This window comes from Heterostelium album, assembly GCF_000004825.1.
Source record: "Heterostelium album PN500 unplaced genomic scaffold PPL_scaffold4, whole genome shotgun sequence".
Lineage (NCBI taxonomy): Eukaryota > Evosea > Eumycetozoa > Acytosteliales > Acytosteliaceae > Heterostelium > Heterostelium album.
The window spans coordinates 639,639-665,393 of record NW_008805066.1 but is presented as its reverse complement, the minus strand read 5'-3'; the positions used below and the strand labels follow the sequence as shown (position 1 = coordinate 665,393).

The window sequence follows — 25,755 nt, the reverse complement described above, 5'->3', positions numbered from 1 at the left end:
ATATTAATTTCTCAATTTCTTTTGCCATTATAATAATATTACTTTTTATTTAAATAAAATTTTGACTATAATTTTCGTAATATTTGTTTAGAAGATATAAATATAGTTAATTTTTTATTATTGGTAATGTTCTGAATAATAGTTGCACCAGCACCAATGTTTAATGTCATAGTGGTATTACCGATAGTAGCATCCCATGGTAACGAGAAGGATACACCCTGTTCTGATGGAGAGGTATATGGATTGAAATCACTTTCCTCGCTTTGAATCAATACTTTTCCAGCTTTTGTCAAGGGAACATTGGTTAAAAGGTATCCTTTATCATGAATTTGATAATATCCTAGAACTTGTATTTCTATTTTAAAAATAAATATATTAATAAATACTATTACTTATTTGATATAAACTAACTATACATACGTATTGTTAAAGTATAGATTTTATCGATAACATTTCCATTTACTGTTAAATTAAGATAACGAGTTCCAGATGAAGAAAGAATTGGATTATCACTGTAGAGAATTGTAATGGCAGTGTTGGTTATACTAGAAATGGTTATTTTTGTCTGGTCTGTATACAATTGAACTAATGAAGCATTGGTACCAAAGTTAACACCGTTCAATACTATTCCAGTGTTAATATATGATTCACCGGTGATGTTTGGTTTATCAAAGGAGAACAAAACGGTCTGATTCAATCCTCTTACAGTCAGAGTAAGTGGGATATTAACACCAGAGTAAAGAATGGCAACACTCGGTGTCAGTGTGAAATAGGCAACCTTTGAAAGCGATGAACTCTGGTACTCTTGGATTACTTTGCCATGTGGGAATGTTATTGTCGATTTGTTTGCATCTGCTTCATTGCCAGACGATAGATAGCTACCACTCACTGTGATTGTACCACCAGAGATCGGAGCGGTACTGACAGAGCTGACAACAGGCAATGGATTCCAATCGGCTTGGACTCCACTCGGTTCCAACTGAATGGTACCTCTTACACCGACAGCAGATGGAATCGTAAATTGCAATGCACCACCATTGGCTGTGAAGTCAGATATTTGAATGGTTGCAGGACTACCCCTCGATACTAACTAAAACATTTATTTTCGTTGTGCTACCAATGTCTGTTCCACTAATGGTAGTAACATTCCCATTAAATGTTATACTTGTAATATTTGCCGCATCTATAAAATCAAAAAAAAAAGATTTAAATTATTAATTATTTAATCACTTTATTTTATTTAATTTTTTTTGTAAATCTTACACGATATATAAATATTATATAAAATTAAAAATAATAAAATATTTTTAATCATTTTATGTGTTTGTTTTTTTTTGTGTGAAAAATAAAAATAGAAATAGAGAAACAATTATAATAATTACAAAGATATAAATAATTTATAGATAGATAAATAAGGATTTATTTAAAATAGTTTGTTTATTGGTGTGTTTCTTCTTTTTATGTTTTTTTTTTTAATTTAGGATTTTATTCTGTATTTTAAATTATATAATAATAAAAAACTTCTCTCTCTTTTCACAGATTGATTTAAACAGTTAAGGGTTGAACTAAACCCACCATTTTAATAATTGGTTGATTAGATAGTTTGTTTAAGTTGTTGTAATCATTGTTTTTAACTTTTTTTATATATGTGTATGAGCGTGGTTTGTTTAAAAGTTGATCAAAATTATATAATTTCACACATAACAATATTTTTTTAAGATCAGACGGTGGGTGAGATCATATTCAACAACAATTTCATTGTGAGTGTGTGTTTAATATAATTTTTTTAATTGTGATTAGAACCAGTGTTTGAAAAAGTTATAGGTGGTTGTTAAATATATGTTCTATTAATGACTTTTAACAAAAAAAACAAACTCTATATATTCATACCTCAGTATTGTATTATTATATCATTAATACTATGTTGTTGGGGGATGTCTTTTTACTTTTCTCTAAAGATGAAATAATTGTACTTGATTATCAGAGTTTATTACTTTATTCCACATTTAATGTACAAGGTCAGATGATCAGAATTCCTATTTCTTTTTTTTTTTTTTTTTTTTTTTGATCAAATTTTTAAATTATATTTTTTAATTTATTTGTTTAAAAATAATATATTTATTTAATTATTAATATTTGATTCTATTTCTATAGAGATAGCAGTTTCTTCATCATTTTCATATTCAGAGTCTTCGAATGCAGAGTCATCAAAATATTCTTCATAATCTTCATCATTATTTCTTGAGTAATCTGAATCATTGTCATCATCCGAATCTAGATAGCTATATTCGCTGTTTGGACAACCCAAAATGATCCAATACTTTTGCATTTCATTACTGAGACGTATTTCAATCTTCTGATTTGCTGATTCTCTTCCAACTCTAAGTTGCTCGACAAACTCCAAATAGTCAAGTGCAAAGAAATAGTTTTTAGATTTTGTGTGATTGCTGTCTGCATTGATCTGATTGAAGTCGTCTCTCCTCTCTTCCATTGAATCACAAATCACCAAATGATCGATATAATTGAATTCATTGATAGCTACTTGAACTTGATGTTCTATCTCTTGTTTTGCAAGAAGAGATTGTTCTTCTGTTCTACTGTATCTTTTAATTTCCATTAAAGGGTATCGACAACGTCCTTCTAAACTTTCAATTGTAAAATGCCCAACAGACATCTCTATACCAACAAATAGATATTGAATGTTCCTTTGAATCTTTGGTATCTCATTTGACAACATCGACAATGCTTTTATTCTCTGAACGACACAGTCTTGACTGAATAGATATTCCAATAGCTGGTATTGTTGAAGATGTAAAACTTCAATGTTGTAAGCCAAACCAAACGAAAACTCTGTGATCTGTTTGTGAGCTTTCAAATGATTGATGATCTGATCATTCCATTCAGGTTCACCATCTCCAAATCCAACCCCCCGTATTGATTCGGCTATTCCGATAATCTCCAAACTCTTTAGTTTCTTTAGAGATATGATGTACCAAAAAAATAATCCACTTTCCTTGCTGAGTAATCGTTCGAATATTCCTGATTGAAAGCTTAGATGTTGCAATTGTTTACACTTTCTTAATCCTTGAAGAAAATATTCGATTTGCATTGAATCTGAAGGTAGACTATCCATATCATCAGAAGCTAAGATGGTTAATCTCTTCAAACTTCGTGGTAGTTTAAAGCGACCTAAATCTTCACACTCAAAATCGGCATACAAACTGAATTCACTGATGTATTTTGCAACTCTATTTTTCTTCAAAACCCATTTGATTTCACTTGAATATCCATCACAATGAAGCATCCTAACTTTAATCCGTGGTAGATGTTGAAGTTCTTTGGTTTTGTTCCATTCTGTCCATTGAGCACTCTTGAGAAGTTTGGCCAAGCTGTCGATGATAAATTTCTCTCCACCGTAGTCAGCTCCATGATACACAGTCAATTCTCTAAGTTTAGAATAGAGAAAAAATTGACTCTTGTATCTATAAATTGTGTATTTGTATGAATAATGGGAAGGGAAACAAATAAATGAATTTTGTGTGAGGTTTATAAAGTTTTTTTGGAATTAAATTTTAAAAATTGGGTGGGAAAAATAAATAAAATAAAAAATAAATAAACAAAATCCAAACACTAATTGTTTAATTAAATAGAACTTCCACCCATAGTAGAAGAAACCCCTGAATTCAAGATATGGCTACATAGATGACATCTTCCGTTCTCTCAACGTAGAACCATCTGCACCACCAACACTATCAGACAAAGACATGGATATGATAAGATCAATGATAGCATTGCAAAAATTATTGAAAATAATTTCATCTTCATGACTTCCACTTGAAAGCATATTATTTGATGATATACCAAAATCGAATCTAATGCTTGAACCTATTATTTCTTTTACGATTTTAAAGAAATGTTTGCTAACCAAAGATACTTCCACTATCCACACATCACCTTTTTCACATAGATATTTAATTATTTTACTTTGCATTAAAGGAGGTATAGACATTTCTAATAAATAAAAAAATAAATATTAATGCTTTTATTTGCACTAATGTATTTGTAGAAATGTTAAAAGTCAAATAAACCAGAATTTAAGTGCAAAAAAACCGACATAGCGAAAAAAACGTTACTGGTAACTAAAAAATTGTTTTAATGCAATTCAATTAAGAAATAATATATTTATCCTTTTCAGGAGTGAAAAAAAAAAAATTGAAGTAAATGATTTAATTAAAAAAATATAAATAAATAACTTTAAGTATTTAATTTATCATTAAACATGTTTAATTAAATAAATAAAAATATTTTGTAATTACCAACTAAAATTACCAAAACATTTCAAATTTTTAATTTTTTATCTATTTATATTTTTTTTAAAAAAAAATTATTTTAATTATTTATATTTGATTCTATCTTAACTGAAATAAAAGATTCTTCATCATCTTTTTCATATTCAGAGTCTTCGAATGCAGAGTCATCAAAATAGTCTTCATAATCTTCATCATCATTTCTCGAGTAATCTGAATCATTTTCATCATTATCAGAATCATTGTCATCACTGTCGCAGATATTGTCTTTTTCAGCAATGTCTTTTGATTGATCTTGATCCACCTCTTATTAGAAATTATATTGTCATTAATTGTTTCTTTATTATCTCCAATTTTCGTGTTTTCTTCTTTTTCTTCTACTTTGACATTCTCTGATTTTTCATTATCTTCTTCCTCTTAATCTTCTGAATATAGGTACTTATATTCAGTGTTTGGACAACCCAAAACGATCCAATACTTTTGCATTTCATTACTGAGATGGATATCAAACTTCTGATTTGCTGATTCTCTAGTAACTCTAAGTTGCTCGACAAACTCCAAATAGTCAAGTGCAAAGATATAGTTTTTAGATTTTGTATGATTGCTGTCTGCATTGATCTGATTGAAGTCGTCTCTACCCTCTTGCATTGAATCACAAATCACCAAATGATTGATATGACTGAATTCATTGATGGCCACTTTCACTTGTTGTTGTATCTCTTGTTTTGCAAGAAGAGATTGTTCTTCTGTTCTACTGTATATTTTACCTTCAATTGTAAAATGTCCAACAGACATCTCGATTCCAACCAAATAGATATGAAATGTTTCTATGAATCTTTGGTATTTCATTTGATAACATTGACGATGCTCTTATTTTCTGAACGACATATAGCTGGTTTTGTTGGAGAATTAGAATTTAAGAGTAACGGTAATTATTAATATATTCTATAGTTTAATATTATTTATTAAAAACAATTTTTAGATCCATTCATCAATAGAATTATTTCATATTTCAACACAGTATGTATCATTTCAATGGAGTAGGAAGCCTTTGATGATTTTGACATCTTTTCCAAAAGAAATAACGCTCGATCAATCTTTGCCTCTACAAGGTGGAATAGGTTAGTAAGCAGTTCTTAAGAGATAGTTTGATTGTGTTAATGCGATTTGTAGATGTGTACATACCTTGTTGCTGAGGTGCTGCTGTATTTGAAGAAAGATAAGAAGAAGAGACAGAAGGAATGTGTATGAATGGGTAGGTAATCGTGAAGTAATAATATGTTTGGTAGAGTAATGAAAGAAGGGATGAGCGAGAGAGAGAATGTGAGAAGGCAGAAGAGGAGAAGTGTATGAAGAAAGATAAGTAGAAGAAGAAAGTAATATTTGTAAGAATATGTAGTGGATAAGCGTGAGAGGGTGTGTATGAATAGGTTGTAAGAAACGATTGAAGTAATATGATTGGTAGAGAGTAATGAGAGGTGTGAGAGTTGTGAACAAGGAGAGGGAGAAGAAAAGAGAGAGGTGTAAAGACAAGAACATGAGAAATAGGTAATGCAGTATAGTAATGAGGGGAGTGAGAGGCGAGAAGAAAGAGAAGGAGAAGAAGAAAGTGTAAATATAATACAAGACAAGATAAGAAGAGAGTGAAAGATAAAAAGAAAAAAAAGAGAATGAAAAGGGTAGAAAAAGAAGTGATAGAAGGTAATATGTTAGTTAGAGAGTTCGGAAGGATATTTAGGTTTGATGGGTAATAGTGTTTTGTAGATGTATGTATGTATGTATGTATGTATGTGTGTGTATGTAGGAAACGTGTGTAGGAAACGAGTGTAGGAAACGATTGAAGTAATATGATTGGTAGGGTAATGAGCGGTGTGAGAGGCGAGAAGAAAGAGAAGGAGAAGAAGATAGTGTAAATATAGTACAAGACAAGATAACAAAAGGGAGAAGGAGAATATGAGGAGTGGGCTGGTTAGTATCATAGGTGGTTGGTTTGTAGACTTGAAGGTAGATGTACTTACCTTGCAGTGGTTGAGTGGTGGCGACATAGATTCGCTGAAGATTCCTATCGACTGGAGTCTCAACATCAAGTTGAATGGTCTTGGCTGCATCAGAGAACAAATCGATAGAACCGTCACCTACAGCGAGTTGTTTGGAACCTCTGATGACAGGGATGAGACGATTATAGTTGGCGGTGTTCTCGAAGGTGAGTTCGTCTTTCTTGTTACTAAACTCTACCCAACAAGTGAACGGTGGGTGTTGTTGTTGCGACATTATGAAAGCAGCAAAGAATAATATATAGATGGATAAAGTAAAGGAGAATGAATCGAAAGAAATAAAATAGCTACTGATAAGGATGAAAGTGTATGAGTAACAATGAAAGATGAAAAGATAGTATATGTTGTGATAGAAAGTGATAATGATGTAGTTTGAGTATTGAAGATGAACATAAGAGCTTACTTGTTTTGGATACTTGTACAAAGTTTTCACCTATCTCAGCCAATCATTCTCTTTTATCTTTGTATTTCTTGCTACACACACAAATATTGATTGTTTTAAATAAATTTTTAATATCTGATTTTTGTGTGCATTGGGAAAAAAAAAAATGAAAAATGAAAAGTTTTTTTTGGTTAGAGATTTAATGATGTTCAAAGTAACCTGTAACAGTATTAATTTATATAAATCTCTTTTAAATTGCAATAGAAATATAACAGTGTTAGGTAGTAATATCAGATTATTTAGTACAGCTAATAAGAATAGTAACAAAATGTCAAATTCACTCGAACATATCTTATTTATGCAACTCAAAGAAGACATGACCGAACAACAATACAACGGTCTTGTCAACCATATCGCTAAGATGCAAGAGAATATCCCAGGTGTTATCACTATTAACTTTGGAAAGAATTTATGTAAAGACAGAAGCGGTGGTATGTTTGTTTAACTTTTGTTCTTTTCAATATCAGCATCTACTCTTTTCTCTATGAGTATTAACTTTTAATTAATATCTCTTTTTTAAAAAAAAGGATACAACTATGGTTACAGAGTATTATTACGTGATCCAGCTGATCTCCAAGTATATGACCCACATCCCCTCCATGCTGAATTCAAGAATCTTCTCAATGAAGTTCGTACTTCACCACCCATTGTTTCAGATTTCTTAGTACCACGTCAATAAATAAATCGATATATATTTAAAAAAAATAATTGTTTATATATAAACGATTTGTACTAAAAAAATATGATTTTATTTGAATAAATAAACAGGTGCACTGTTAAGAGTTGTAATATTCGGGTGATGCTAAATCTTCTATTATTATTATTATATTATTAATTATATTTTAGAGAGTGGAACAAGTACAATTACAGTCAGTTACAGGACATTCATTATGATCTTTGAACCAATCGGAAATATGTTGTGCGTGACCACCGTGACGACATGACTGACACCATGTGAACCAGTCATCGAACGACTCGGCACCAGCTGTCCAAAACTCACGGTTGGTCGGCTTCTTAAAGTCGATACCGGGAACCATGCAGCTAAGTGGCAACATACACAGACTGCATCTTGGTAGCGCTTGCTTGCAGTGTGGACAACATGGAACTTTGGCTCTGGCGTTTACCTTTGGATTGCGACCTGCCATCGAACCGCTGCTGACCGACTCAAACGAGAAAGACTGCTGGCAGTAACCGCACTTGGCGTAGATCTGTGTGGCTGGCTGCTCCGACCACGATATTCTCTGGATATCAAGCATGGCACGCTCATGCCAGCACTCCCAATTGTCTAGCAATTCACTGTAGATCGAAACCCACTTGGCGACACGCTTGTCTCTAAAGTATTTCGGCACGACAAGACTGGCGGCCAAACAAGCGGTTTGAATATCGCTGGTACGGTCAATGTAGTGCTGCAACAAGTCCACGCCTTTCACTGTGAGACCGGTCAAGACAATACCCTGGAGATTACCCTGCTCCACCATTTGTTGAGTGCAACGCTCGGTGAACAACAGCAAGTCTTGCGGATCCAGATAGCGACAGGCAAAAGCAATCTTTGATGGCAGTGGCACCACCGATTCCTCGAGGATCGGAACCAACTCACGTGACTCGCTAACACTCAGGAAGTCCAAACACAACTTGAGATAGGGATTGCTAAAACTCTTGGCAGTGTATTTGCAAGCGTCTTTCCAGATGGCGTTGGAATTGGTGCCGTCTCCGAAACCGGCGAGTGCCACAGTGAACAAACGTAGTGCAATCTCACGTTCTTTGGCGACAGGAGTGCCTTGGATGGCGAGTGCCGAACATCCATTATTCAAAATCTGCATTGCACGCTTGATCTCTAAATGGAAAACTGCAAGAGCGGCAGCTCGTTCAAACTCACCCAAACGCTCCAACTGCAAAAGAGTATTCTCCAGTGGATGTGAAGGTGAGAATCCCCAACCACAAATTAAAGAACATACATTTCTCTGTGATGACTTGAATATAATAAATCCATTTTGTACAGCTTCAATTGATGGTGCAACGAAATCTAGATTAAAATTAGATTTTAAACTTATTAATATAATTATAAAGAATATTTATATTGTGATGGTTGGATGCGGTTACTTACACTTTTGATCATGTAAAATATTAAAAATACCAATATATTCATTCTCTTTTGGTGGTTCTGATTGATCGGTGGTGGTTACACCTGCTGGTGGTTTGATTATATGTGATTTCTTTTGAATGGTTTGTAGTAATTGTGGTATTTTCTGTGCCCACAACCAAAGAGAATTGATATCTCTATCGTTGAATTTGTTTGATATATTTACGTTATCGTCTACCAACGCAGAGTAACCTGCGATAGCTCTCTCTTTCATCAATAATGAAATATCTCTATTATATCTACCATCATTTCTTAAACTAAAATAATAATAATAATAATAATAATAATTAATCAACAAGTTAATTAGTTAGTTATAATAACAATAATAATAATAAAACTATACATACTGTGAATATTTTTCATTTGATAAATTTGGTTCTATTGTGGTGTTTTTTGATGGACCTTCAATGAGATGCATTCCAAATGAAAAACATAGATCACCGTGTGGTGACCATGTAATCGGTATGTTCTCATTCAAACTAACGACATCGACCACACCTTGATATGAAACAGTGAGCATTCTACATTCATTTCTTGGATGCCATGAGAATGATGAAACTATATCTGATGAATGATGTGCTTTATAATTTATAAACAATCAATTAAATTAGTTATCTAAACTTTATATATGATATATTTATATGTTTGTTTGTAATAATAATAACTTACTCTTGGTTGGTTTAGAATTATAATGAATAGTTTGTTCTGATGATGATGAAGAGGTGGTTGATTTACGATCGGGTCGAGGTGATTTCGTTTGCTCGATGGGTGCTTTGATGTCGTAGAGTTTGACGGTTGACTTTTCACGTCCGCTTGTGGCGAGGATACCAGATCTCGTTGGACACCACTCAATCTGTTGAACCGCTTTGTAGTTGGTGTTGATCGAGATGATAGCTTCATCGAATTTTCTCATATCCCAAATCTTGACGACGGAATCCTCTGACATTGTCGCCAGTCGGTTGTTGTCGAACGGGTCAACGCTGATGCCGTTCACCGACTTTTGGTGAGCGGTGACCGACTGCGATATATTAGAGTCACGTGTATCATAGATTCTCAACCATTTCGAACCAGTACCAATGATGAGACAGAACGGATTGTTTGGAATCCAAGCGAGTGAAAATGTTGCTTCCGATATTGTAAACTCTGAGATTGGTTGATAGATTGCCTCCGTCGGTTCAGAAGGTTGTGTATTGAAACTATTCTCTGATACCTGTGCTCTGTTTGTTTTGTTTTTTGTAAGTATTAATAACCAATGTAAAGATGATCATCTTGATTGTGATTTGATTTGATTGATTTGATACATTACAATTCATGTGGAGCATCCACTACAATACTTCCAGATGCAGTGTGTGTATTCGATCTATTCAGATAGTTGATATCCCAAACAAGAGTGGATGCATCACCTCTGATCTTATCTAAACCAACCGCTATATGTGTTCTATTAATTGGATTCCATGCAATTGAATTACAAGGTCTGAGATGAATCATTGATATATATATAGATATATAGATGAATAATTATTAGATATTAATCAATCAACTCTGCTATTAAATGATTGAATCATTGATAGTTACCTTGTATGTTTCGGTACGAATTCTTTTAGTTTTCTATTGACACTTGAGAAACTAGTTAACAGGGTCTTACCTGTGACAAGTCCACATGCTAAAAGATTTGGATCCGATGGATCTGGACTCCATGCCATACACTAATTTTTCGATACACTTTTTAGTCAATTACAATCTATTGTTTTAATGATAGATAGATAGAAAGTAGCGGATTGTTTTACCTTTAAATATTGAACATCTGTATTTACACTAATTAAATCTATTGACTTTTTATCTTGTGGTATCCAATCTAGATTTTGCATGAAATGGAATGATGATGATGATGATTAATAAAAAAGATTAAACAACTATCATAGTGTTTGCGCATTGTTAGTTGTTTAATAACCTACCATCTGGAGGATAATCTATATCGAATGACAATGGTAGATTCGATTTACTTAATGCATTACCACCACTGCCTGTTTGCTAATATTATTATTAGAAAAAAGTAGTAAATATTACGTTGTTTCATTACAAAGTTAAATCTTATTCTTATTTTTTATTACTTTTTGTCTTAATTCATATAATCTGATATCACTCGATCCAACAATGAATGTATTTGTAATATGTGGATTCCATGATATATATCTCTTTCTGTTTCCACCAGATGATTGTGAATTCATATCTTTTCTATCTTATTATTATTATTATTATCAATCACTAATATATATATATATTTATATAATCACACCAAACCTATACAATAAACATTAAATATATATATATCAAAATATGATAGTTCTTGATGATTGATTAAATTTTTTTAAAAAGGTAAAAGATTTTTTTTTTTTTTAATTTTTTTTAAAGTTTTTTTTTTTTTGTCGTCAATGAGCAAAAAAATGATCATGTCTTTTGGGTTAAGTTTTGGGGGTGGTTCATTCGGTGATTAAAAAGCTTTGAAAAAAAGAGATACTTAGTTTAGTTATTCAAAAAAGATTTATTTAATTTCATTTTATAATTATTCAAAATTGTAATTGATTCTAGAGAAATTATTTCTAAATACATTTCAAATAAATAATAATAACAATAAAATTAAGAAAAATAAATAAGTTTTGCAAATAGTTTGATAGATGCTTATCATTCCACTATTGTATGGTGATTCTGAAGTGGTCGATAGTATTATAGGTGATTGGTAGACTATACTCAATCCACTCATTACAGTTGAACTGATACCATTCAATTGAAGTTGCAAATAAGCAGATGTTCCACTTCTGGTGCAATACAGGTCACACTGGTACTGTTCAATCTCGTTGCATTTGAACATTGAGTGATAAGATTAGATTTTGGATCATACACATTCACAGTGATATTCTCATTTCCTTGGATGTTGGAAGTCATATATTGACCACTGATTGTTACAATTCCACCTTGTGTTGGTGGTGACGTTATTGATGTGATGTATGGTTGTATTGTTATCTTAAATGGAAAGGTTGGTGATGTGTTGAATTTGGTCAGTGTGTTTCCATTGTATATACCAGATGGTGTGTTTGTTGGAAATTTAAATGTTATCATCGAGTCGGAAATTGAGATCGGTGACATTGGAGTACTACCATTGAAATGTAATATTATTGATGTTGTATCATTACCAAATGATGAACCGATAATAATTGTATTTCCGTTATCTTGTGATACTTCTTGGATATTTGAAAGATCGACAGAGAATAATATATCACTATTGGAATGCTTTCCATTAATGTTAACAACCACTGATAAATTATATTTCTGTGAACCACTTGGAATTGCTGGCAATGAACATTCAATAAATGAATTTGTTTGGTCATTCAGTGTCAATACTGTACATGTATAACCTCCAACAAGGATGGAAACCTGTGAAATAGTTACACTTGGTTTGAAAAGATTCAATCTATATCCATAAATTGAGATTGTTCCACCAGTTGATGAAGTAGAGGTTACTGATGTTACAACTGGATCTAAACAAAAATAATATGAATGATTAATAGTTATTCAATAGAAATCATTATAATATAAGATATGTTTTTAATGAATACATACATAGTTGTTGAGTATAGGTTGCTGAATTTGGATTTGGAGAACCAACATTCAAATTATATTGGAAATCACCAGAGAATGAATAGTTTTGAGGATTCACATTTGATATAATAACAGTATTATCAACTAAATCGGTTGGTTGTAAATTAACACCATTAGAAATCATAGCCAAAGAAATTCCATTTACACCGAAATTGGTTCCAGTCATTGTGATTTGATTAGCATCTCTATTAAATACAACTGATGAGATTGTTGGTGCTATATGAAATTATTGTTAAATTAGATTGTTTTCTTCTTAAAATACTAAACTAAAAACACTTACCTTGGAATGAAAAATTTTTTTGAATAAAAATAGCGGGGTACAAAGATTCAGTTGAAATTCCTCTTACATAAAAAAAAACTGGAATATTTTGACCAGAGATTAAAGAGGTAATGTTCTGACCAATATTGAAATGTATTTCTGTTCCTGCAGTATTAGTATCACTTTCATCAACACAGTATTTATTAAAACAAATCTGTGAGCTTCCGGGTGGAGATGAAACAAGTGATAAACCTTTTACTGTAATGCCTCCTTGAGTTGGAGTCGAAGAAATATTATCTATATATACGGGATTCCAAGCTAATGCATTGAAATTTCTACAATCTGCAGTCTCACATACTTTAAAAGTATCTACTTTGTTAATAATATCGGGTGTGTAGTTCAAAAAAGATGTAGTCGGGTTGAGTATTGTCAAATTTTTTTTTACAGCACTGCTGACCAACATAAAGTAATTCCCATTCCTATATGCTCCACTTCCCAAATTAAAAGTCACTCCATTTGGTCCATATTCAAGTGGTTTTAAATGGAGACCTAAAATATATTATTTTATTATTAATAATTTTAATATTTCAAAATTATTTATAAAAATCGATTGATTTTTATTTACCTTTAATTTTTCCAATATTAAATAAAATTACAAATAATATTAAAAACTCTTGTATTCTAATGTATTTAGTCATGATTAAACTTTTTATTATATGGTATCAAAAAAAAAATAGATTAAATTATATCTGATTGTTTTTGATTTTTTTGGTTTATTATTCAAATTTATATTTTTCATTTTATTGATTTAAATACACTTATTAATTGTTTTTGAAGCTAATTTTTTTTAACCTAATTTAAATTTAATATTTACTACACTCTATATATTTTATAATAACAAGTTGGTTACCAAGAATATAGACTTTATTAATAAATTTCTTAAAGAACTATTTCATTTAATTTATTTTATTGAAGTGGTTAAAAATTAGCTATTTTAAAATCAAATTTTCTCAGCAGTAAAAGTTTTAAAAAAAATTTAGTTATCCACCCTTAACACACTATACCATCTTTCGATTGAGGATAAATCATAATGCTGTCACAATATAATTGGAGTTTATTGTTATCCAATAGTTTGATTTGGTTGGTTTCAATATTGATTAGATGTAACCCTATTTATTAGAACATATTGAGATTTCTATTGAAATTGGTATGATTGGGGGTTTTGTGGTTGATATGGTTGTTGGAATTGTGCTCCTTTGTTGTTTTTGATAAGTGAAATTTCATCACTATTGATGTTACATTGCTCGTTTTTGTGGATTTCTTTGAATCTAAGGTAGACGAGAACATTGTTGGCAATGCATAGTAAGATAGTTGCAAGACCAAAGAACCAGCCTGCACCTGGTCCCCAAGATGCACTATAACCATTTCCTACCTTTCCAATGAATTTTCTACAGGAGTTGCAAATACTATAATTAGTGATACTATTAATAAATATAACTAAAAAGACAGTGAATATTTCAAATAATGCCATCAGAAGTGAGAATATTCTATTAACTTTCAATGCCTTCTTATTGTACTTGTTATAAGATAAAACAAAGGATACTACACTGATAACATAACATATAAGACCAACATATTGACCAACTCCAATACCAACAAAGAATTTATCGGTATCTTTTTTTAGATTTATATAATAAACTTTTCTACTGTAATTTTCATTAAAATACTAAGTAAAAATTGAAAAAGATCAGTACAAGATCTAAAAATAAAAACAAAGAATGTATACCTTTTCCCTGTATAAATCAAAAAAATATTCATCATTTCCATAAGTTCCATTTGCGATATAATAATACCAATCACATGATAAAGTACCAATTAATGTGAATACCAATACTATATTAATGACTGCCAAAGAATAAAAAAAATTACTTTCCTGTGACATTATAAAAATAATACAAAATTGTTTGATAAAAAAAAAATAATTGCTAGATAGAGTTTTGTAATATATAATAAAAAAATAAATCTTTTGGTTCTTTAATAAGAAGGATTAATTGTTAAATTTGTAAAGTGAACTGTTAATTAATCTTTGGTGATTAATCCCTCAGAACACCCAAATCATGCCAACTATTTTGGGGTTTTTAAATAAAAAATTATAATCAGACCTTTTTTTTTGAATTAACTAATGTGTGTTATTATTTAGGACTGTGAGAGCTCCGAGAGTTTTCGGATCTCTCATCCACTATTTTTTCTTTGTTTTATTTTCGAAGAAATAAACCCCACCCCATTAATTATTTAACAGCTTGATCAAAATAATAATAAAAAAAAATCAGATATTTGCCCAGGCTATTCTAATGATACTTTAAAAAAGCAACATAATTTAAATTTTCAAAGTTTGAGTGATGCAAATAAACCTTAGTCAACCCGCCAAAATTTTGTTTATTTTTTTTTAAATTCTCTGTTTGAATATTTTTTTATTATTTAAATATTATATTTATTTATATTTATATATGACCCATCTCACTATGGGTGAAGAATTTGAAAAAAAAAAAATTTTCGAAACTGATAAAAGGTGCAACGTCGCACCTTTCATTTCATTTTGAACGTTACTTTGTTCACATTACAAATAATTTGAACAGATAAAATGATAAATAACATTAGTAATAGTAATTTTAATAACAATATTACTAGTTTTATTAATTATACTTTAATTTTATTGAGTAATGCTACACACATTAATTACTATTTGTTACATACTATAACAGCCGCATTATTTTAACTTCAGTCTTGATTGTAAACTATATATAGAGGTACAAATAGTAATAAATCACTATAATCTCACTTGACTGATAAAGAAGTCAAGAGCTTTGATTTATTATATTTAATAATCCTCATAGTAATGTTTTCTTTATTTATTGTCCTATCTACCATTTATAAAAGAAAGTTGGATGATGCAGAAGAAGATGAATATATAGAACTCAGATGAAAGCAATGAAAATCGCCTAAAGTAACTCAAATGGTTTTGTAAGATCATGTTAAACTAAAGGAAAAGGTAAACAAACAACTAGAGACACAAGTAATACCAAATCCAACAAAAAGGCAATCAGTTCCTTAGTTAAATCAAGTTTAGATCCAGATATGGTTAGAACTCAAATATCAAACCGACAAAAAGAGATATTAATGCAGCAATTACCAAAAGTATCAACAACTAAACCAACAACAGAATCAGCAACTCAATCAGCAAACTGGAGGTGCTACTAGTTTACATGATTCATTAAGAAGAATTCTACAAGCTTCGGCATCGTTATATGGTGAATCTTTTTGGCTAGATGATGTTGCCATTAACTACATAATATCTAGTTGGCAAAGTGAAGAAATTATGCTTTTAGACTCTTTATTGATTAAAAATATACAAACTTTCAGCGATCATTTTATGGAAATAAAGAGTATAGCACTTATTCCAGAATCAACTATCCAAATGATTTCACCAAAGTGAAATATATTTTATTTCCAATATTCTACCGCCAACATTGGACACTTGCCATTTACTCTGTTACCACTGACAACAAAATTAAAAGATCATAATATGACTCAATCAAAAGGAATACCTCAGACAATGTTTTAAGATTGGACCCTATTACTTATTTGGTAGTGGTGTTGTTGGTATGGTCACCAAAAGCTGCATTGATTGTGGAGTTGCAACTGGAGGTAGTAAATGAGCTTATATTGTGTTAGTCGAATGTGTGTACATTGACTTGAGCTGTAATTAAGTGTAGATATGATTCGACAAGATGTAGCGTGTCACCAGATAACTGTTTGGGCAGAGCTCCCTTCATCCAGAGTGCTTGATGAATGAATGTGCTGGAGCTAATCATGAAAACCAATACCATGCAACAGTTTCATATTTACTTGACCGTTATCAATGATCTGCCTTCTACTCTGTACCTCCAACTGCATCATTCTGAATGACTTACAATTTTGCCTTACACTTGCTCTTGGTCATCTTAAATTCTATGAATATGTTCTCCCAATCAACCATCTAGGAGTTGATTGAATTCAAGATGAGTTCCTTAAGTTGGAGGACAGTGTAGGGGGTCGAGCACTTCTGTATTTGGTAATCATTTGGTCATATTGTCATTATTTCATTGAGTGTTCTACTACTCGTAAAATTCTTAAAAAAAAAATGTTTTAAATTTTGTAAAAATAAGATCAAGATTTCTTTCGAATAATAATTTATTATTGAAATAAGATAATAATAACTATAGTTTATTTATTATTATGAAAGTTGTAAATATTTTAAGAGTGACTTTTTGATTAGAACTAAGCCTTTTGGAACTCAATGAGTGATGGGCTGAATGATTGTGGAGTCTTTTGAACGTTACCAATCTTGACACCGGCTTCTCTTGCAATCTTTTCAAACTCTTTGAGGCTTCTCTCTCTGCCATTCATCAATTGGAACATCTTGATGTCAAGCCATACGCCGACACCTTGTTGCTCATTTTTCTCGTTGCCAAGTACAATGTCATACACATAGAGCTTCGATCCTTGCTTCATTGAGTTAGCGACATTCTTGAGGACCTTAACAGCTTGATCGTCAGTCCAATTGTGAAGAATCGATTTCATAATGTAGATGTCAGCCTCTGGAATCTTGTCGGTAAAGAAGTCACCTGGATGGTCTTTGATTCTTTGGTCACGCTCTGGACAACCTCCTTGCTTATTGCACTCGACAGTGCAGTGCTGCTCGAAATTGATTGCATTCTTGATATTCTTGTTGGACTTGAGAATATGAGTCAAGAATGCGCCTTGTCCTCCTCCGATATCACAGATGGTCTCACACTTGGAAAAGTCACCAATTCCAACGATATTGGATGCCAAGCAGTTGGTATAGGTGGTCATTGCGGTGTTGTAGATTTTCTCTTCATCGCGATGCTCCTTGAAGTACTCCCATACCGATGGCTTTCCAAAGAGTTTGTTGGAGTCCGATTTTCCATTGCGAATGGTCGAAGTCAGGTCTCTCCAACTGTTGAAAGAGAGTGGGCCACCATGCAACAAAACCAAGTCACGATATCGCTGATCACGAAGCTTCTCAGAGAGTTCGGTATGTTGGAAAACACGGTCATCTGTCTCTTTAAAGATCTCCAGGGTAGTGAGAGCACGCATCAAACGATACAAAGAGTCAGGACAACAGCCAATTTCTTTGGCTAACTTGTCAACTGGCTCTGGTTTGTTTTCTAGTTGGTTGGCAACATCCAATTCACAGACGGTATAGATGGCACGTGATTTCTCCAATCCATCGCAAATCTGGCTTAAGAACATAACTGGACCACTATCAACCTTTCCAGAACCAACTTGTCCTCCTTGAGTTTCTTTACCTCTACTTTGAGTTTCAATCATTCTATAATTAATTATTTATAACTTATTATTATTTTATAACTCTTGGAAAGTTAATATTAAAAGTATAGAAAATTCCAATATTTATATGTTTCTGATCACCATCATTATATTTTTTCTCTGAATGAATCTATAAAGTAATAAGATAAAGTAAATAATATTATTTTTCAAAATAGGTAAAAGTTTAGAAGAAAGTACTTGGTTATTAGATAGTAGATCATTTTTATTATCAAATTATATTCCAATCCAATGGTTTTTGTAATAATAAAAATTTTATTTAATTTCTTGATGGAATTGGTTTTGTTTTTTTTTGTTAATATTGTTTTTTTTCCAATAAATGATAATTTAATGTGTTTGTTCATAAATATATGCATCAAGATAATTAATATATCTATCGAATTCATGATTCATTATTTGAGTTAAATCCTCAATCATTAATTCAGTCTGAGCGATCTTTGTAATGTGTAGATATCTTGAGTTTCCAACTGCTTTTTGGAGCCATTGAGTGAACAATGCACCCAAACTATCACCCAAATTACTAACAAAATCTTGAACTAAAAAGAAAATGGTTAGATGGTATATTAATTTTGAAAAGATTTAGCTTCTTCTTACCCAATGGACTATTAGATACACCTCCTAACCAAGTTCCTAGTTTATTAAAAATATTGATTGTCAATTGAGTCGTTGAAACAGTAAGTCCGGTATTACGGTCTATTTTAAGAACATTGTAAAGCAGATCGTTTTTGTCTTCCGAATCTGCTCTAAGAGCTTTTAAAGAACGTGAAAGTCTTTGAAGTTTAGGAATCTCCAACAGTTCACCCTACAAATATGTTTATATTTGAAATATTAGATTTTTAAAAATTGCAAATAATTTTTTAATTTACTAAATACCTTTATCTCACAAACTAACAAAACTAATAAAAAAATAGAAACTAATTTGGTATTCATTTTTTTTTTTTTTAGAATAATTTTATGATAATGCTTTATGATTAATCATATGTAATTTAATTTATTAAATATCAACACAAACAAAATTTTTAATTTAATCATTCATTGTTTAATATAATTGATATTCATTTATAAATGATCAACTGTCTGATCAAATAGGTTGTTTACAATGATGGAAATACACATTCTATTTTATTTTTAATTTTTTTTTTAACTTTGATGGACAAGTACACTGTGTGGGGTGTACATACGTATAACAATTTCAACATAAAATATTAGTATCGAACATTTTCTTACAGTAACCCCTTTGCAAAAAAGATTTCTACATTTTTTTGAACTAAAAATGATGACAATTATATGATTAAGAACATTTTTCTTTTTATACATACCAAAATTGTTATGAACATCACCACCTACCTATTCCTTAACTCATTTTATCATTGGTTCCAACCCAATAAAAAAATATTGCTTTGATATTAATTAATTGCTCCTAGTAGCAGCAGCAAAAATAAAACAAACAAGTAGTTCATCATCAAACAAACAAATAGCACTACACATTGATTGTTGAGAGTTTTTTTTTTTTTTTTTTCTGTACAATATATCTTTCTTTTTTATTATTAAAGATGTAATTAATATTTCATCTCAAAAATTTCAAACCTTTTTTGATTTATATAATTTGAACAACACATATGTTATTGCCCAAACTATGAAATCTTTTATATTTAAAGGTAATCTTTATGAGAGTATACCATGATTGGTATGGACAAATAAATATCATTCGATATTCTATTCACCAACCAAACAAAATGGTAGAAAAAAAAAAATTAAAAAAAAAAAAAATTAAAAAAACAATATAACACAAATAGCAATGTAGGCTAAACATTGTATTGTTTATGTTGTTTTTAATAATGTTGTATTATAATAATATTACATAATTACTTTTGTTTGGTTGTGTTTGTTGTTATTTGATTTTTGAATCATCATTAACTACAATCGAAACAAAACAAAAGCAAAAATATAATTATTATATTTGTAAAATATACATTATGCGAAAGAGGAAAAGTATGATACGATCCTGTTTCCAATAGATTATGGTTACAAGGTGGTGAGAGTGAGTGAATGATGAGAGTGTTCAAGGCAAGTGCACCCCGAAAGCTAACATCTAATTCTGACACCTTGGAAGCTATTTGAGCGTGATCGTGGCGCGGAAACTTTGATTCTCTGTGTTTTGTTTTTGTGGTGTTCTTCACTGATGTAGTCACTGATGGTCTGTGCTGGCATAGGTGGCATCAGCTTTGGTTTACGAATCATTGTGATTCTCTTTCCACTTGAATTAGTGTAACCTTTTAGTTGTCAAGGTAATAAAAAGTAGTGTTAATAAGTTTGTTTGTTTGTTTCAACTGATGAAATCAAAAGTGTAGGTGATCAGACTTACTCTTTGTCAAGACAGAATAGTATGAACCAATTCCATGTAAAAGTAAACGATGATGTGAGGATTCCAGTTCAACCTCGGTGGTTTGAATGTATGGATTCGAGATAAACTGAATCATCTGGTCCTCTGCAGTGGCAATGAATGAACTATGTTGGATGAATGGCTTCTTGAAAGCATCACGAATATTCTTTTGAAGCATAGTGAAAGATTGATTGATTGGTAATGTCTTTGGATTCTCTCTGAATCTTTTACCTTTTCTATCCTCTGTTGTTAATAATAATCAGAGAAAAATACAAAGTTTAGATAAATGTTTGTTTGATAACAATGATATTATTAATAATAGATATCTTACTTTCAGAAGGCAAACAATCCTTTAACATTTCTACTTGAACATCGTAGGAGATGTCTCTGTATGGCTCCCACTCATATTTCATTTCACGATCTTGGTAGATGAGCTTCTCGTTACGCTCGTATATATTGTGATCCATTTCGGCTTCGAATCTATCTTTAAGAATACCTCCATCCTTTAGGAACTTGGTGTTCATATATCTATTGTATCTCTTTGTTCCAGGTTTACCAGGAGACTGAATGAATAAAGTAAATAAAAAAAATAAAAAAAAGACAAGTAAAAAAATGTTAATAAACAAATATTTGTTTGCTTGTTTGTTTATAATAAAGTAAATTAGTTACCTCTCTAAAAGCAAGAGAATCACGATTGCTTCTGAATTTCTTTTTCTTTGGATACTTTGATTTGACACCAGAGGTAGGTGCACCGTTGTTCGATGCAATGTTTTGTTCAGTGATGATGAGTCTTTCCCAAAGGATTTCAGAGATCTTCTTTTCAGCCATATTTTGATTGTTTGTTGATGATAAAGTAACTAGTGAAGTAATGGTTGTTGGTTTGGTTTGGTTTTTAAAATAAATAAATAAAAAAAGAGAAAAGTAAAGGAAAAGTTGTGAAAGCTAAGAAAAAATGTTAATATTTTATAAAATATTTACAGGTAATAAATTAAATATTGTAAAGATAAGTGTATGAAATGAATAATGAAATGTGATAATGAATGTATTAATAAATTTGAAATTGAAATTGAAAGATTAAATTTATGTTTTTAATCTTTCTTTTTCTTCCTTTATAACTAAGTTGCTGCTTTGCTGATGTTGCACTATAAATAAATTAAAATTTGCTAAAGTTTGTTGTTATTGTTGTATTTTTGTAATTTTTGTAGCGCCAATATTGTTAATGTTATTGTCATTTTAGGTTAGATATAATGTGTTGTTTTTTTGTTTTGTTTTGTTTTGTTTATTTTTAATTTTAGGGAAAAATGTGGTGCCCTGGGTGGTTGTTTAATAATATTATAATGATTTGATAATGATAATGATGATGTTTAATTTAAATATTACGATATTGTAGTACTGTGTAGAAGTGTTTATGTTGCGTTTGGTGTTTGAGTGGTGAATAGTGTATAGATTTAATAAAATACACTTAAGATTAAGTATTTTATGTAATACTTCAAAAATAATAGATACTAACTTCAGATAATTAAATAAATAAATTGTTTTATACCAAGTTGATTTCTGATGAGACTAATGTGATGTTTTTTTGATAATAGGTATTTTGATATGTTGGCAAAACTGAAAAAAAATAAAAACTGAAAAATAATTTTTTGCAAAAAATTTGAGAAACTGAGAAATTTTTATTAAAAATGGTAAAAACAAATTAATTTATATTAAATCTAAGACTTTAACAATCTTGAGTCCTGAAGTATTACTGTTTTTAACCATTTTTTTTAAATATTTATATTTGATTTATTTTATATATTTGTTTTATCATATTAATTTTTAAATTCATTATTAAAGATATTTTTTTTTTTAACTTCTTTAATAATTATTTAATTTTATTTCAAAGAATAAAGAAAAAAAAAAAAAAAGGAGGTGGTCTTGGGCCGATTGGGGAAATAATATTAAACAATTTATTTGATTTTTTTTTTTTTAGATTCAAATTAGAAAAAAAAAAAAAGAAAATATATGAATGTATTTTATATAAATCATATATTGCTTTTTTGGAAATTTGGGTTGCTGGTTGTCTTTTTGCATTTCTGTTGTCTTTTATTGTTGTTGTTGTTGAGGAGGAGTGTGAGGGAAGGAGGGAGTTATTATTAATTAATTATATATTATAAGATGAGAGAGACCACCAACGCTCCACCTCTGTTGTTACTGCGGCGCGATTTCCAATAATACTGTATTCAATTGAATAGCGGATCACCTGAATGTCTACTACTACTATTAGTACTGAGAGAATCTGCTGATCTGAATGCAAATCGAAATATGAATTCCTTGAGAAGAAGCGGCAGCCAATTAGATTGGTTGTTGAAGACCAGGAATCAATGCCATTGGAGTTGCATGATGATGGTTTGGCGTATTTGTTTTTAATGTGTGTGTGTTTATGATGAATATACTATATTTACAAAAAATATTGAGTTTGTGATATATATAATTATTTATGGTGTGAAATTTTTGTTGTTTTTTTAGTTTTATAGTTTTTTTTTATTGTTTTTTAAAAGTTTTATAATTTTTTTTTAATATTTTTTTTTTTATTATTAGATTAACAAATAAATTCTCTATCTCTAAATGGGTGGTTGATATATATAGTATTTAGAGATACGAAAGATTAAAAGATGTCAAGTGAAATGTTAAGTGAATTTTGTAGTTTGTTTGTGTTTTGAATGAACAATGTTTTTTTTTTTATAAGTATATAAAAAATAATAATGATAACAGTTATATAAAATTAAAAAGTAAAGATGAAAAAAAAAAACAATCAATCAGTTGTTTTCTTTCTAGAGGTTTTGATTGATTGGAACAAGATATATTTAGAGATTATTGAATATAATAGGTAGCGTGAGACTATTTGTTGTTCAAACCTTTCTGTGTTTATCGTGTTCCATTACCCATCGCAATGGATTTGCATTTGTGTTTGGACCGCCCATCATTGAATTTGAGTTTTGTGGCGACATATATTGTGGTGGGTGCTTCATGTACATCATGTTCTTTGGTGGCTGCTGTTGGTATTGAGGTGGCTGCGAGAGATACGATTGATTTTGCATTGCCAACTGTTGACCCAAAGACTCTGGGATATTCAATTTTGGAAGTGTGAAAAAGTCTTGATGCATCGTCGAAAACATTGGTCCCGATGGCATGTATCCCATTGAAGTTGGTCCCATCTGAGAGTTGGTGTACCACGAATTGGTTGGTTCCACTGAGATTTCACGTGCGCCATTGCTTGGCATGTGTGTTTGGTGTGAGGTTTGATATGAAAGTGTTGGTTGATGCATGTATGCACCTGGCGATGTTTCATGTTGTGGGTGACCAAGATCTTCGTCGTCGTGTCCACCGAATAAATATGAGGTCAATGGAGCAGAGAAACTAGCTGGTGTGAGAAGTTGGTTGATTGAGAAATTTGTGGTTTGTTGTTGTGGCGAAGAGTGTTGTTGTGAGTGTGAAGAGTGTTGAGAATGTTGAGAATGTTGAGAGTGTTGCGAGTGTTGTGAGTGTGGAGAGTGTGGAGAGTATTGCATCATCTTTTGCTGATGTTGTTGTTGTTGTTGCTGTTGTTGTTGTTGTTGTTGTAAACTTTGTGGTTGATGTGTAATTTGTTGTTGTGGTTGTGGTGGAGATTGTTGTGATTGTTGTGGTGGTTGTGTCTGTGAGGCCGGTTGTGATTGTTGGTGTGGTTGGCTGATGTGCTCAGTTGAATTGGGTGATTCGTCCAACTTGATTTTCTTTACTTGTTTCGAACTATCGTCGGAACTACTAAGGACGGTTGTGTTTCTCTTTTGTGAACCGTTGGCCAAGATACTTGGATTCTTCATGATCAATGTCTTCTTGCTCTTTAAAATAGTGATTTCTTGTTTGACGCACTCCTCGGCTTCAGATGTGTTGTTCTGTAGGGTTGCTTCCAAGTTCTCAATCATCTTGTTCAAGCTCTTGATCTTTCTGTGTGGCCATCTTGGGATACCATTTCTTCTACAGATCTTCTTTAGCATTGTGGCGCATATTCCAAGCTCTTTGGCCACATCATTGATTGGTAAGTGAAAATATTTTGAGAGTTGTTCAAACCCGATATTAGATGTTTGAGGCATTTTAAATTATAGTTTAATGTGTATGAAAAAAAAATAATTGAATTTCTAGATTTGGTAAAAAAATACTTGTTAGTAATCCTAGGAAGAGCTGTATTGTTGTAGTTATGAAGTGACTTACTTTAAATTTAATAATTAAGGATGGATAGGGTATGTATGTACTTTGAAAAACAAAATAATAATAATTGGACAGTTTAGATACAAAGGCAATTCAGTGTTGATGGTATAATAGTAATATTAGGTAGGTGGTAATATTAATATTATTAATGCAGGAATTAATAATAGTAGTACAGGTAGTAATAGTTAACTTAGCTACTGATTAGTCAAAAGGGATATATAATTCCTATTTTTTTTAAAAAAGAAAATTTTTTAGATATAGTTAGTATTCATCCAAATGTTGGACAGGTAAAATTTTAGAAAGTTGTGTGTGGTTAGGAACTGTGTGTGAAAATATTTTAATAAAAAATTAAAAATTTAATAAAAATCGGTATCGAATTTATTAAATTTGGAATGGACTCGTGAATTATTACTGATGATGGTGGGGTATTAAATCGAAATATCGATTTTAAAAAATTAAAAAACAATTTAATTAATTATTATTATTGTTGTTTAAGTATTATATGTTGTTGTTGATATGGTATGATTAATTAATTAATAATATTAATATTATTATTATCTATCTATCTAAATTTCTAATAGGTATTGTTTTGTTTTTTTTTTTTTATATTAAGGATAAGGTATATACCTTTTTTGGAAATATTATTATTAAAGTAATATTATTACTAGTGAGTAGTGGGTGGGTAATTAATATTATTTATATATTGTTTGTATATTATTTATAATAAACTATATAAATAATAGTTAAGAGATTAGATACTTTTAGAAAAGAAACAACTATATTCTAATGATTCTGACGGTCAACAACTACAATAATTGTCTAGGACAGACGAAAGTTGTTGATTTGTTGATAAAAATAGAATAGATACCAAAGAAGG

The 25,755-nt window shown here is 30.7% G+C and overlaps 12 protein-coding genes across 12 annotated transcripts; 2 read left to right on the top strand and 10 right to left on the bottom strand.

Annotated features, from left to right (window-relative positions):
• Window positions 1-65: 65 nt before the first annotated feature.
• On the bottom strand, window positions 66-1,578 carry PPL_04814 (uncharacterized protein; the record flags this gene model as incomplete). The annotated part of the gene is made up of 3 exons (XM_020575711.1): window positions 66-355; window positions 421-1,090; window positions 1,552-1,578. The coding sequence occupies 3 exons, from the start codon at window positions 1,576-1,578 to the stop codon at window positions 66-68; spliced, it is 987 nt and encodes a 328-aa protein (XP_020434506.1).
• Window positions 1,579-2,122: 544 nt separating this feature from the next.
• Window positions 2,123-4,009, bottom strand: PPL_04813 (uncharacterized protein; the record flags this gene model as incomplete). Its single annotated transcript, XM_020575710.1, has 2 exons — window positions 2,123-3,389; window positions 3,759-4,009. 2 exons carry the CDS (start codon window positions 4,007-4,009, stop codon window positions 2,123-2,125), a joined length of 1,518 nt encoding a protein of 505 aa, XP_020434505.1.
• Window positions 4,010-4,389: 380 nt separating this feature from the next.
• On the bottom strand, window positions 4,390-5,156 carry PPL_04812 (uncharacterized protein; the record flags this gene model as incomplete). Its single annotated transcript, XM_020575709.1, has 2 exons — window positions 4,390-4,613; window positions 4,802-5,156. 2 exons carry the CDS (start codon window positions 5,154-5,156, stop codon window positions 4,390-4,392), a joined length of 579 nt encoding a protein of 192 aa, XP_020434504.1.
• Window positions 5,157-5,272: 116 nt separating this feature from the next.
• PPL_04811 (uncharacterized protein) lies at window positions 5,273-6,578 on the bottom strand (the record flags this gene model as incomplete). The annotated part of the gene is made up of 2 exons (XM_020575708.1): window positions 5,273-5,412; window positions 6,326-6,578. 2 exons carry the CDS (start codon window positions 6,576-6,578, stop codon window positions 5,273-5,275), a joined length of 393 nt encoding a protein of 130 aa, XP_020434503.1.
• Window positions 6,579-6,909: 331 nt separating this feature from the next.
• On the top strand, window positions 6,910-7,482 carry PPL_04810 (Dabb family protein; the record flags this gene model as incomplete). The annotated part of the gene is made up of 2 exons (XM_020575707.1): window positions 6,910-7,234; window positions 7,331-7,482. The coding sequence occupies 2 exons, from the start codon at window positions 6,910-6,912 to the stop codon at window positions 7,480-7,482; spliced, it is 477 nt and encodes a 158-aa protein (XP_020434502.1).
• Window positions 7,483-7,645: 163 nt separating this feature from the next.
• On the bottom strand, window positions 7,646-11,171 carry PPL_04809 (GATOR complex protein MIOS; the record flags this gene model as incomplete). Its single annotated transcript, XM_020575706.1, has 10 exons — window positions 7,646-8,692; window positions 8,759-8,826; window positions 8,908-9,200; window positions 9,291-9,522; window positions 9,613-10,160; window positions 10,250-10,417; window positions 10,519-10,649; window positions 10,731-10,798; window positions 10,899-10,974; window positions 11,055-11,171. The coding sequence occupies 10 exons, from the start codon at window positions 11,169-11,171 to the stop codon at window positions 7,646-7,648; spliced, it is 2,748 nt and encodes a 915-aa protein (XP_020434501.1).
• Window positions 11,172-11,724: 553 nt separating this feature from the next.
• PPL_04808 (uncharacterized protein) lies at window positions 11,725-13,557 on the bottom strand (the record flags this gene model as incomplete). The annotated part of the gene is made up of 4 exons (XM_020575705.1): window positions 11,725-12,479; window positions 12,562-12,816; window positions 12,881-13,231; window positions 13,485-13,557. The coding sequence occupies 4 exons, from the start codon at window positions 13,555-13,557 to the stop codon at window positions 11,725-11,727; spliced, it is 1,434 nt and encodes a 477-aa protein (XP_020434500.1).
• Window positions 13,558-13,706: 149 nt separating this feature from the next.
• PPL_04807 (uncharacterized protein) lies at window positions 13,707-14,801 on the bottom strand (the record flags this gene model as incomplete). Its single annotated transcript, XM_020575704.1, has 5 exons — window positions 13,707-13,739; window positions 13,919-14,028; window positions 14,159-14,585; window positions 14,646-14,752; window positions 14,789-14,801. The coding sequence occupies 5 exons, from the start codon at window positions 14,799-14,801 to the stop codon at window positions 13,707-13,709; spliced, it is 690 nt and encodes a 229-aa protein (XP_020434499.1).
• A 699-nt stretch (window positions 14,802-15,500) lies between these two features.
• Window positions 15,501-16,352, top strand: PPL_04806 (uncharacterized protein; the record flags this gene model as incomplete). The annotated part of the gene is made up of 3 exons (XM_020575703.1): window positions 15,501-15,522; window positions 15,903-16,054; window positions 16,080-16,352. 3 exons carry the CDS (start codon window positions 15,501-15,503, stop codon window positions 16,350-16,352), a joined length of 447 nt encoding a protein of 148 aa, XP_020434498.1.
• An 824-nt stretch (window positions 16,353-17,176) lies between these two features.
• Window positions 17,177-18,468, bottom strand: PPL_04805 (uncharacterized protein; the record flags this gene model as incomplete). The annotated part of the gene is made up of 2 exons (XM_020575702.1): window positions 17,177-18,251; window positions 18,446-18,468. The coding sequence occupies 2 exons, from the start codon at window positions 18,466-18,468 to the stop codon at window positions 17,177-17,179; spliced, it is 1,098 nt and encodes a 365-aa protein (XP_020434497.1).
• Window positions 18,469-18,592: 124 nt separating this feature from the next.
• Window positions 18,593-21,476, bottom strand: PPL_04804 (uncharacterized protein; the record flags this gene model as incomplete). The annotated part of the gene is made up of 7 exons (XM_020575701.1): window positions 18,593-18,801; window positions 18,860-19,067; window positions 19,139-19,161; window positions 19,447-19,500; window positions 20,631-20,891; window positions 20,980-21,211; window positions 21,318-21,476. 7 exons carry the CDS (start codon window positions 21,474-21,476, stop codon window positions 18,593-18,595), a joined length of 1,146 nt encoding a protein of 381 aa, XP_020434496.1.
• A 2,063-nt stretch (window positions 21,477-23,539) lies between these two features.
• PPL_04803 (RWP-RK domain-containing protein) lies at window positions 23,540-24,763 on the bottom strand (the record flags this gene model as incomplete). The annotated part of the gene is made up of 1 exon (XM_020575700.1): window positions 23,540-24,763. One exon carries the CDS (start codon window positions 24,761-24,763, stop codon window positions 23,540-23,542), a length of 1,224 nt encoding a protein of 407 aa, XP_020434495.1.
• Between the last annotated feature and the right edge of the window lie 992 nt (window positions 24,764-25,755).